Source organism: Periplaneta americana, chromosome 3 (genome assembly GCF_040183065.1).
Source record: "Periplaneta americana isolate PAMFEO1 chromosome 3, P.americana_PAMFEO1_priV1, whole genome shotgun sequence".
In the NCBI taxonomy this organism is placed as follows: Eukaryota; Metazoa; Arthropoda; class Insecta; order Blattodea; family Blattidae; genus Periplaneta; species Periplaneta americana.
The window spans coordinates 194,755,634-194,768,939 of NC_091119.1; the positions used below are offsets into that span (position 1 = coordinate 194,755,634).

Below are 13,306 nucleotides of genomic sequence, written 5' to 3' on the forward strand. Positions count from 1 at the left end.
ATTTCTGTTTTCTGAATGAGGATGCGATCTAGTGTGTGTTTTTGTTTTCGTATGTTAGTGTGATGTATTTCTTGTGTTCTTGTGCTTGTGTTGTGTTTTGTGTGTTTTTGTGTTTGTTAAGTTTTTGTTTTGTCTTCCTTATGATGTTGTCTATTATGTTTGGGTTGTAACCATTTTCTTGTGTTATGTATTTGATTGTGATCACTTCTTCATCGTAGTGTTGTTGGCTCATGGGTATGTTGAGTAATCTGTGTACCATTGTCCTGAATGCAGCATGTTTGTGTTGTATGGGGTGATTAGATGTGTTGTGTATGTGTGTGGTGATGGTGGTTGGTTTTCTGTATATTTTGAAGGTGTGTTTGTTGTCAACTTTTGTTATGGTGATGTCTAGAAAATTTATGGAGTTATTGTTTTCAAGTTCCAGTGTGTATTAGAGTTTTGGGTGTATTTTGTTTATGTATTGGTGTAGTTTGTGTTTATATTCAAGTGTTAAAAGTAGTGTACGAAAGATTCAACATGAACTTAAAATACAATTATACACGTCTCAAAAAATTATATTGGGTGTTCAGTTCAAAGTGTGTCATGGCTCGCTGTATGCCGTCATGTGGCTAGTCGATGAGCCTAGAGAATTCAATCTTCCTACACTTCCGCAGAGGTGTATTACTTATCTGCTAGAGGAGTTGCCTAGCAAGTATGGCATTCATTCTGAAGAGTACTTACCGATATGTACGGTAACGCCGGTAGTGGCAGGAATGTGAACTGTTTCGAAACATGTACTGAGGTGAGTTTTTTCTTACTGTCGGGATATGGGGAGAGGGTTAAGACGATTACTTACGTATTTGTTGACATTAACTTCGACGGTCAACATGGACACGGAGCATTTGATTTGTATCATGGAATGTTGACGTACGCAACCGATGATAACAAATACCCTGCGTACGACTTGGCCGCGCAAAACACTGTTCGAAAGAGGTTATGGTAGCACACAGACCGTACAGACCGCCATCTGTTGCTACGACGTTCAAGTTATACCGTACACTTCTCAAGTTCAGATTGAACGCCTTGATTAATAGGCAACTTCTCTGACACAAAAGCTGAAACTCGCTTCAAATCGCTGACTCATCAACAGTGACGTCATGACACACTTTCAAATGAAGACCCAGTATATATATAAAAATATATATATATATATATATATATATCATAAAATGGCCAAATGGACTGAGCGAGTTTCGGATTACACTCTTCTACTGCAGGTCATGAATTTACTGAAGCATGTACAGACAAGTGAGAGAACTGACTCAAGATCAAATGTTCCACAATTTGGAATTTTCATAATTAGAGAGTTTTATTGCTTAGTTTAAAGTGGTGACTCAAGAATGGAAAACATTTATTACTGTCATGTAGTATTAAAAGTCTTGTACGAACTTCAGTAAGTGTTCAACCAGTCTTTAGCAGCATGTAATAATATATAGAAGGCCTACTGTCGAAAACTAACAGTCTCTCACCTGAGACATTCCCGACGCAAACTCTGCTCCTCCGTCATCAATGCTGCGAGATTTTGTGAGCTTTTTCAGTTTGCCCAAAATACCCGTCTTTTTCTTCTTCTCTGTCGAATGTACCACTTCACTCTGGGTGGAACCTCCAGAAAGTCGGCTGTGGAAGCAACATTAATCATGCAATTAGAATTGCATTTTAATATACAGAGAGAGTGTCTCTAAATTACACAAAGTTTGGGATTGGCTAGATAAATTTTTAAAAACATTTTCTGTTGAGCAATGAATGGGATTTATGACATATTGTTTCACTGCAGTAAGGTTTTGTGTTATTAATGGGGCGATTTAACTTCTATTTATCCATTATAATTATAAGTACAAGTATTATTATTATTATTATTATTATTATTATTATTATTATTATTATCATTATTATTATTATTATTCTCGGGAGGAAATTAAACGCAGAACAAATATGGGAAATGCCTGTTATTCGGTTGAGAACCTTTTGTCATCTAGTCTTCTGTCAAAAATCTGAAAGTTAGAATTTTTAAAACAGTTATATTACCGGTTGTTCTTTATGGTTGTGAAACTTGGCCTCTCACTTTGAGAGAGGAACAGAGATTAAGGGTGTTTGAGAATAACGTTCTTAGGAAAATATTTGGGGCTAAGAGGGATGAAGTTACAGGAGAATGGAGAAAGTTACACAACACAGAGCTGCACGCATTGTATTCTTCACCTGACATAATTAGGAACATTAAATTCAGACGTTTGAGATGGGCAGGGCATGTAGCACATATTGGCGAATCCAGAAATGCATATAGAGTGTTAGCTGGGAGGCCAGAGGAAAAAAGACCTTTGGGGAGGCCGAGACATAGATGGGAAGATAATATTAAAATGGATTTGAGGGAGGTGGGATATGATGATAGAGACTGGATTAATCTTGCTCAGAATAGGGACCAATGGCGGGCTTATGTGAGGGCGGCAATGAACCTCCGGGTTCCTTAAAAGCCAATAAGTAAGTAAGTATTATTATTATTGTTACTAGTACTATTATTATAAAATCAACAAGCATTTACTAACTTTTACATCAGTAGTTATTGCGTCAAAACTGTTAATTAATCTAGTGGAAAAATGTCGATATTAAAGAAGTTGATTTTCTCTATAAGTATATATAATTATAACAAAGATCATGCGACATTATAAAATGTGTAATTCACCGAATACTTCAGACAATGCTAGTCATTAATCCATTAAATATTAAATAGTCGTAATTCTTCTATTACCAGTATATTATGTAACTTCAAGCTTCACAGCTGGAGCTGTTCTATTTTAATATATTATTTAAGAATTATTTTAAAAGAGAAAATTATTTTTAATTTTGTACAATAAAATGAGTGAACATGAGGAATCTTAAGAACTTCCCAATAAATTATTCATCTCTACTAGAAATAAAACCTGACCTGTCCATGCTGGATTCTCGCTTCTGAAGAGTAAAGAATCTGCTGTCTGGCAGAGCTTCTGATCCTGCCTCCAGAGACTGAAGACTGGAAAGACTGCCTTCATTGTCTGAATCTCCCTTCCATATATTATACTGCGGAAATAAAAATACTCATTATCATGTTAAATGTGCAAGAATAAAAAGGTATTGTAGCTAGAGCTGTCATATTTCTTTGAACATTGGAGGGACATTATAAGGAGTGCATAAAGAGCGTGTACAGAGTGTCTGACTTAAGACATTCATAAATTGTTTCAGGCATCACGCATAACACGACTAGAGGTGGACACTTTTCACAGGAATTATATACATTAAATTTGTGTCAGTACAGCTTTAGATCTATGTAGAACATTTGAGTCTATGCTACATGGATGTAAAGGGACCGAGGGGATGTTTTTGTTTAGCTAAACTACAAGATAAAGATAATTTAAAAAAAAAACAGCAAGATACATGACATCATCTTTTCTTTTCGGTGCTTGGTCTTCAGCTGTTTTAAATTCTGTTAATCTTGGTAGGTATTTTGGCTAAGAATGTCATTAATTCTTGTAAGTGACGCTATATAAAGATTTATCTTTAGGGACGAGGAAAGCTTAGTAAAGACAGTAATTCTTTTTATTTTTCTATACTTGAGTTGCTGAGATCTCCTTAAGTCTGAAGCAAAAAGGAAAACCCAGGCAATGCTGGATGCTTTTAGCTAGTAATAAATAAACATAGATGGTAAACTGGTTAATGTATTGATTCATACCAAATGTTTGAGGAAATAAACATTCATTTCTAATACGTGGATCTCTCAAGGGAGTTAATGGCTCTCAGCTAGATTACCGGTAATGGGTTCTATGAATATTTCGACTGCCTGTGAATGTTCGATCCCCAGTTCTTCTTTTCGTTCTCTTTAATTACAAACTCCGATGATTCCAGGTGATTCTAGAATGTTCTAAATAGTTAAAACTACTTTAAAACGGAAATATGTAATCGATCGAAACACCAAATGAACCAGAATGTTCCACAGAAGCACCTTTAAAAGCACGAATCCTGCCTTCAGTAATCATTCACGTTTCTGTTTTTCTTTTTTTTTAGTTGGTTATTTTACGACGCTTTATCAACATCTTAGGTTATTTAGCGTCTGTCATTCACGTTTAAAACCTCTGAAACTTGTGACGGCAAAAGTGAAAGCTAGCGATAGAAGAATTGAATGTAACATGTTCCAGGAAGCAGAATACGTCAATATGGTTCAATTACATGAGGATTGTAGTCGATCTGGTATTTCGTAAACCAAATGGTCTGTCATAGACTCAATCCAACGTTTTTCTTTTCTATACTTAAAATATCTTTAAATGAATTAGTAAATTGTATTAAAACTCTACACTGTCCGTTCTTTAAAGGTCCTTTCCTTTAATATGTCCGTTAGTTATTCTGAACGAAACGAAACAAATTACTCTGAGAGACCAGAGATAACTTACACATTAAGAAATATCGGGACTATAAGAAGACTATAAGTTTGTGAGTTCTGATTGGCTTTATGGAGTATTTCTATCTCAGATTTAGTTTTGATTTTGTTAGCTAATGTTTGGGTGCTTAAGGTTTGATTTTGATACAATTTTGTGCCTTTTTTTGCTAGTTTATCAGTATTAGTTTTGTAGTTAACATTATAACAATCACTTTGGAGCGCACAGAGCCAATAGTTACTGGTAGTCAGCGCATCTGGCCGCGAAACCAGGTGGCCCGGGTTCGAATCCCGGTCGGGGCAAGTTACCTGGTTGAGGTTTTTTCTGGGATTTTCCCTCAACCCAGTATGAGCAAATGTTGGGTAACTTTCGGTGCTGGACCTTGGACTTATTTCACCGGCATTATCACCTTCATTTCATTCAGACGCTAAACAACCTGATATGTTGATACAGCGTCGTAAAATAACCCAATAAAATAAAAAAAAAAGTTACTGGTATATTTATCTTTTTTTTTTTTCAAATTTTAGTACTAAACGAGTAATTTTTTATCACATGATATTTCCCGTGAAGAAAAGGTTATTTATCTTAGTATTCTATCGTGAATCAACCTCTACGAAATACAGAGAAGAATGTGTGTGCAATATTTTATAAAAATTGAACCACTGGTTCTTCAGAAATTGTGTTTCTTGGAAAAAAAAAAAAAAAAAAAACACATCTGATAATAATAACAATTTACATACAAAAAAAAAGTCTATAGACTATGCTATTAGTGTGCAAACTTTTTCTGATCTGTGTAAAAATAGTTGGCTAGATGTATAACCCCCCCCCCCCTTTAACAAAGACAAATGAAATGATGAAATTCGGCGGTTCGAAATATACCTGGTCCTGTCCACTTGTCTGCTCCAAGGAAAGGGATTTTCGGTAAAGACTGCCCTTCTTCTGTACACTTGCAGCACTTCGAGTTGCACCCAGTGGCTTCGATCGCAGTGATGAATCTGGTGGGTTGTCGGATTCTGTCGATGCAGCTCTATAAAATCCATAAAGAAATCATTAATTAATTAATACTACTAACTCCTATTAGAGATGAGATATGAATTTAACACGTTGGCTTAGATCAGCATTTCTCAAACTTTTTTGAAGTGGGGACCGCTTTTTAAAGTCAGAACAGTTCTGTGGACCACCTTACTTTTGTTCCCTTCGGAAGCAAATGTATCATTTTCGTAGCATATTTTAATGCCAGTATACCGGTACTTATATTTTAAAATTGAATTAAGGTTCGGTACTTTGGTCCTCTGTTACGAATTCGGATGGTCCCTGGCTGGGTTACAGGCGCGGCGCCAGATGTGCAGGGAAAAGATGTCGAGAAACACCACGTATATAGTGTTTAAATCCCTCTTTTGCTGCTGAGAGTAGAATGGGAAGTCGATAGACGGGTAGGGTAATAAATTTCATAAAATGTCAGTACTGGGAGAAAAAGTGATATTCGATTGTCATGTGTCATTTCCAAACTCTGAGATTTTAAGCTGTAGTGTAATAGGCAATTCGTTTGAATTTTATTTTTTCTTCTGTCTTTTTTGAAGGACCATAAGAACAGACCTCGAGGACCACAGGTGGTCCGCGGACCATAGTTTGAGAAACGCTGGCTTAGATGTATACAGAATACAGAATATTATAAAACAAGACATAAATATTTATAATTAATAAAATGTAGTTCAAGGTTATACGGTAATGAAGGATACACTACAATAAAGTAACATAACTATGATAGGAATGCGAATATAAGCCTATGTCTTTACAGTTATTAGCACTTAAGAGTACAAATTTAACAAGTAAAGTAATACAGTTCTAAATATACATTTTATAGGGTTTACTAGCGATTTTGTGTAATATTAAAAATGGGTTCATTCGAAGCCCAAATAAATAAAATAAAATTTTAAGTACGGTAGTTTATTCATTGTTCCGTGATAAATTGTTCTATTGTATCACAATAATTATAATCTACCTAAATATTGTTATACTGACATGAAATGACACTTCTGGTGACTTCCAATATTTAACTCGATCTTTCACACTACAATTTTATTGTTTACACATGAACATTTAAGTAATATTATTATAACAGGCACCGAAACTAAAATCATAGCACTGAGGAAAGACTAATATTACTGGCACTTCGTAAATAATATTCCAAATACAGGGCTATTCAAAAAGAAGGAGCAAATTTCAAACATTTATTTCTTCCAAACTACAAAAGATAGAAACACAATTCCAACGTTCCAATGTTCCTGGACAGAGAAAGATTCAATGTTGTATGCATTCAATATGAGCACCATGTGTTACACGACAAATATCAAAATGGTGGCTCATTTCTTGACACACACGAATCAGCTGGTCTCTAGTTATCGAATTCACAGCTTCAACAATTCGATGTCGCAGACTTTCAAGAGTGTCAGGCATAGGGGGGATAAAAACACGGTCTTTTATGTAACCTCACAGATAAAAATCACAAGGAGTGAGGTCTGGAGACTTGGGAGGCCACCGGCGATGAAGTTGATCTTCTTCTCCTCTTCCAATCCAACGTCCTGGAATGGTGTAATTCAAGTAACGTCGGATGTGGTTAGAGAAATGAGGCGGGGCACCATCTTGCATGAAGATGAAGTCATTATTAAACTGACGGCGAAAAGCACGTTGAACTTCAATAATGGACTCTAGTTTTGCTAATTGCAGCACACAAAATGCTTTTTCCTGTTGTGTCGCCATTTTAGTACAGACAATCAACAGCGCCAATGTGGTCGCGCATGACAAGCAACAGCGCCAATGCGGCCGTGATTGGAACTTCTACCTGGACTGTTCAAAATTTAAACTTTCGTCTGTCCAGGAACGTTGGAATTGTGTTTTTATCTTTCGTAGTTTGGAAGAAATAAATGTTTGAAATCTGATACTTCTTTTTGAATAACCCTGTATATACAAAAATCATTACGGTATTTATATCTGTTAACAGTATTACACTGTGGCATGTACAAAAAAATTTAATGTCAAACAATATTTTGAAGCGCTGAATAGACAAAGTCTCTCTTTGGCAAACGAAAAATTCTGTATCTGCCATGCCATGCAGATATAACAACAATAAATGCAAATTTTGCAGAAAGAATAAAAATACTATGTAATAATCTTTTACTACAAAATACCGAAGACTGTACAGACCTTCTCAATCCTAAAGACCTCTTTGCTCTTTCCCTTTCTCTATCTTCTTCACTAAGTTTCTGAAATCTTCTCAACTCTTCTGTAACCTCAGATAGTCTTTGTACTGTGGACTGTAGCTGCACCTTGCGGTCTACCGATGTTTCTACAAGTGAAGATGAACATGTCTTGATATATGTCGTAGATACGAAAATTTAAAACAGGTAATATCAGAATTACTTTAGTAGTTAATTTGAACATACAAAAATAAAAATGTCGGATACTTAGTTGTTCTCTCTTCTTCAAGTGAGATCAAGCAACATCTGGTTGTGAGTAGGAAGAGATCACAGATGTATTATTCAGAGTTACAGTAATAAGAAGTTTATAATATTATACCTTTCTGGAATTCTTTCCTTTGTAACTGTGGTGAAGACTCTCTTGACGATTCTCGAGACTTGGGACCCTATGAGGAAAAACCTTTTTAGTATATAGACAATCATTACTAACGTAATTTTATAGACAGTTACTGTACTATTACAGAATTAGTATCATTTCTTTCTATCCAACTTTATAAAGCTGCGGTTCAAAGAATAATTTTGGAGAAATAAATTAAATGCAATAACAAATCGGATAAAAATCATCTAAATATCATGTGAAATGATAGCTAATGTCAAAATTGATGGAGTACTGGTACCTCTACAGAAATGTAAAAACGAAAATACAGGGTTTAACAGGACCTAACCGACAAACTTCGAGGAATGATAGATCAAACAGAGAGGATCATGTTTTGTTAAGGAACATATGCTCGATGACACGTCCTTGAGGAGCTATGCATCCGAAAAGTCAGAACTCCGGTAATTTTTTACAGAAATGAAATTTAATTTTCCATGCATGTTCTGACAATTTACAACAGCTGTTAAAATTACACGCCCTGTACAGTACCTCATTACATTTTTGACACCTTCTCAGCATTTATCATCCAACTCAGAACAAGCATGGCAGGTCTGTGGTGGATTTGTTGGATGATGGTAAGACGGACTGAAGATGCATCACACAGACCAGTGGCGGTTCCTCGGGGAAGGGAAGGGAGGAACGTCCTCCTCACATTTTCTTCTTTTGAAAGTAAATAACAAATAAAATATGTGCCTTGAAATTCGAGGAAAATTCGATAATTTTTAAATTCACAGCTATAAGAAAAACTCGGTTGATTGAGTTTTAAACGACGCGCACTCATGTGCTGTAGAAAACTGTGAGAAAGATGCGAGATTGTCTGTGTGGAGGAAAGGCAATCCATTCCTCCTCTACTGCAGTTAACACACATAGACAACAGCGCACTAGCGGCCAGAGAAAGCAGCAGAGTTTTAAAGCAAGTAAATGAACAGAGAGGGAGGAGATCCTCCTCTGAATCAGTCATGGGCGGGAAATAGAAACCGACTGGTCGTGCAGCAAGCTCGCTACCGCTGCCATCTAACGAGTTGCATTCAACCGGACTATAACACATCTAGGAGGAGACATAACAAAAACAGTTTTAACGCAACGCTATGAAAGACACCATGTAAACGTTTTTTTAATTATAAATCAAAAATATTATTCATTGCACTTTATATAGGCTTTCCTCAGATTATTTCCCATTCCCATTTCCATTTCCGTAAAACGGTTCTGGTTACGAGTTAGTAGCTAGTCTCTTCCAACACGTGTGATGCTGTAGTGTGCTCGAAAAATGCTATGTTGTGAATTTCCTTGTAATTGTTAATTTGCGCAATTATTCAACAATGAATGGAAGTGAAAACATAATATATTTTGGACAATTTAGGAAACTCAGTTTACAAGAACATATTACTGCTATACAGAAGGGAAGGCCAACCCCAACACTATCTGGTCTTACATGTATGCATGGAGGCTAATTTGTAGCATGTTTCATTCAAGAAGGTGTCATTTCGTGCTGTTAACTTCTTTCCTCCTCTTAAGAAATATGCAGGAACCGCCACTGACACAGACCAATAACAAACTACAGCAGTGTAACAGAGATGATAAGGACTTAGGCGCACACTTACGCAACATATCCAATGAGCTTCTAAAAAGGATCCATAAATCATGAAGGAAGTGTCATCAAGCTTATGTTCCTTAACAAAAAGTGATCCTCTCTGTGTGACCTATTATTTCTCGAAGTTTGTTGGTGAGGTCCTGCTACACCCTGTATAATATAAAATTGTAATATAAAACAAAAATTAAATATCTAAATTATTTTTGGGCTTTTAAATAATGCTGTTCAGACGTGGATATGGAGAAGAAAAGAGCATGTAAAATAAACAGACAATAAGAAATGAAGCTGAAACTGTTCAGGAAAAGAAAAAGGAATTGGCTAGGTCACTTCTAAGAAGAAACTGCCTACTGAAGGATGCACTGGAAGGAATGGTGAACGGAAGAAAAGTTCGCGGCAGAAGATGATATCTGATGACAAACGACATTAAGATATATGGATCATATGCGGACACTAAGAGGAAAGTGGAAAATAGAGAAGATTGAAGAATGTTGGGTTTGCGGTGAAGGACCAGTTGTTGGACAGGAAGCTATGAATGAAAACTGGAATGAAACTGTTTAAGCAGCTCCATCCAAGCAAATAGAGTAAGTAGATTAAGAAATAAACGATGATTTACTAGTTGGGTTTTGAGTTTCTGTAGCTTTATATTTTGAAATCGAGAATGACAACAGTTTAAATCTTGAAGTTTTTTTATATTATTCTCCTTTTGGTATAGAAAAGCAATAAGAATTAATGCTACTTTCCAGAAGCATAAAAACAAAAATGTAATGACTTTAAGTTTAAGGGGTTTTCAGATGCCCCTGCATACACAGGAAAAAAGTAATGGTTTACGAGAAATTTACAACAGTTAGGAAAAACTGTAGCCTACTTCATTTTACTTTAGTTTATGTGTAGCAGCAACCTAATCTACACAAATACCATTATTCAAGGTGGTCCTAATTTTAAAACACGGAATGGTGAAGACTCAGTAGTTCAAACATTCAAGAACTGCTGAGAAGCAATGTCTATCTGTCCATCAGATACAAGAGCTTAATTCTCGACTTTATTTATAACATTGTACATCTAAACTTCTACGTTATAATGATCAGTTTAGAGTATACCGCTGTTTAGGCACTCAATTCACAAACATTTGGATTTTGTTGATATTAATAAATATAGGCCTACCGTAAATAATAATAATAATAATAATAATAATAATAATAATAATAATAATAATAATAATAATAATAATAATAAAGCATTGCCTTAATAAGCAATAAAAAATTCTAAATATTATTCTATGTCATAGCCTATCGAAGGAATAAAAACATGAAGTCATGCAAGATTCAGAATGTAATAATAATAATAATAATAATAATAATAATAATAATAATAATAATAATAATAATAATAATAGTAATAGTAATAATAGTAATGTACTCAATTTAATAATACCCCCTCCCCTTGATCCCCTTGACAAACTTCTGTGTATGCCACTGCAACACACCAAACTCAATGAAATACCTTCAGTCTTTTAGGTGCCACAGGTACTCCCTGTGATAGCGATGAATCTGGTTTTGACTTCTGCAGGAACAAGTCGGGAGCCAGACGCATCAGTTCATCCACCTGAAATATTAAATAGTACTTAAATAGCACAATATTACAACTAAATCATGAGAGGATTACAAAAGCACATGGTACATGTATCATTTTTAGATACCGGTATTTTAGTGCAGGGGCAGCAAAGTTGTGGATATGAGATATTTAACAAATTACAGTAGAATCTTGCTAATCCCGACAGGGGAAGACGGAAAAACTTAATTGAAATGTTGTTGTTGTTTTCTAATGCCAGACATTTGACAATAAAGTCATTTGGCCTCTTGCACTCCAATATTTTTCAAAGATATTGCCACGGTCATGAAATGTTAATCACATTCACCAGATTGCGGTCATTCTTTAAGAAGTTAATGAAAAAGTTAGAAAAATACCCCTAGGTTTACACTTCCCATGAGGTTAGAATCGAAGTTTTTATTCACGGTATTTATTTATTTTTTAAATTTTTGATGAAGTAACAAATAATTAGCCACAACACTATTTAAGGGGACGGCTACTCAGTTTTTGGTCAATAATTTTGAACATTTTCTTCATTTTTTTAAATATGGTGCCAAAAAATCTACGGTTTCTTGAGGAATACTGCAGCGAAGATTAAATTTAATCTAGAATCTTTATTCTAAGTTTGAAATTCAATTTATCCCATATAAGTGATTACTATATTCCGAATGCATATTATAAACTTTAAAGTGAATTTACAGCAAATCAGAGTTTTTACATTTTAACTTTACTTGTGTTAATTATGTAAGCACGTGTGGCTTACAGCTATTTCAGTGTATACTGCACACTATTATCAGAGCCTACTAGATTATGGCGTTATCTAGATATCACTGCCTGTTGTAAGGGTGTGTGTGTTTGTTGAAATATGGAGTCAAATAGTGAATGTGTTCTGAAATTGATCTGTGTGTTGAGAATTTGATTAGGGTGTGTTTTAGTGTGTCTGTATATTTCATATTGTTCTATTGTGTTGAGTTTTTGGTTTTTGGGTCATCAAACATTCATCAATCATTTGTAATTAAGTGTTAAAAGTAGTGTACGCAAGATTCAAGATGGATTATTATTATTGTAAACTCTGGTCTTCTGTTGTTATTTGTAATACTATCACTGTTATGCTAGTAATTTGTAAACACTATTGTACAATTTATATTACTGTACTGGTCAAATGACTTCATTGTCAAATGCCTGACATTTGAAAACAACAACAACAACAACAACAACAACATATTACTGTACTGTTTATATCTGCATCACTGTGTTGGACTTTTATTGGCCAACTGCTGTTGATCAGCATATAAATATCAATAAAATAAAATATAATAAAATAAATTATTAAGAACGGGGATACAAGTGAGATGAATTAAATAGGAAAAAAAGCTTGAGAAGACAGAGGTGAATGGTATAGATCTTCCGAAAGGACATGATAAGAGGATGATGACGATGATTATTATTATTTTTGTAAACTTTGTTCTTCTATTGTTATTTATAATACTATCACTGTTATGTAATTAATTTGTAAACATATTGTACAATGTATTACTGTTTTTGTCTGTATAACAGTGTTGAATTTTTATTGGCCAACTGCTGTTGGCTAGCACATAAATACCAATAAAATAAAATAAATTATTATTGTTGTTTTTATTATTATTATTATTATTATTATTATTACCACTGGTATTATTATTACTTAATATAAAAATGGATTTGAGGGAGGTGGGGTATGATGATAGAGACTGGATTAATCTTGCACAGGATAGGGACCGCTGGCGGGCTTATGTGAGGGTGGCAATGAACCTTCGGGTTCCTTAAAAGCCATTTGTAAGTAAGTAAGTAAGTATTATTATTACCGGTACTAAAATATAAATTATTTTTTTAATAAAAGATATAAAAACATTTTTGTGGTAGATATATTTTTCTATATAAATATTTGAAAAAAGTTATGCCACATATATTTTAGTAATATCTAACTGATATATAAAATTTTCATGATACAATAAGAACTGTAGAAATTACAAAATCTCAGTAAAGCATTACCTTATTAAGCATAAAAAAATTCTAA

The 13,306-nt window shown here is 34.5% G+C and overlaps 1 protein-coding gene across 6 annotated transcripts in view; it reads right to left on the reverse strand.

The window, feature by feature from the left end:
- Positions 1 to 13,306, reverse strand: part of LOC138696931 (uncharacterized) — a 191,957-nt gene that overhangs the window by 21,139 nt on the left and 157,512 nt on the right. For all 6 annotated transcript variants that reach the window (XR_011331490.1, XR_011331491.1, XM_069822429.1 and 3 more), the window contains 6 exons: positions 11,164 to 11,265; positions 8,016 to 8,082; positions 7,644 to 7,785; positions 5,319 to 5,466; positions 2,960 to 3,090; positions 1,509 to 1,656 (listed from right to left, as the gene is read on the reverse strand). Coding sequence is in view for 4 of the 6 variants with exons in the window: in XM_069822429.1 (XP_069678530.1) it covers positions 1,509 to 1,656; positions 2,960 to 3,090; positions 5,319 to 5,466; positions 7,644 to 7,785; positions 8,016 to 8,082; positions 11,164 to 11,265 (738 nt within the window). In the remaining 2 variants the exon portion in view is untranslated. The remainder of the gene's footprint in view (positions 1 to 1,508; positions 1,657 to 2,959; positions 3,091 to 5,318; positions 5,467 to 7,643; positions 7,786 to 8,015; positions 8,083 to 11,163; positions 11,266 to 13,306) is intronic.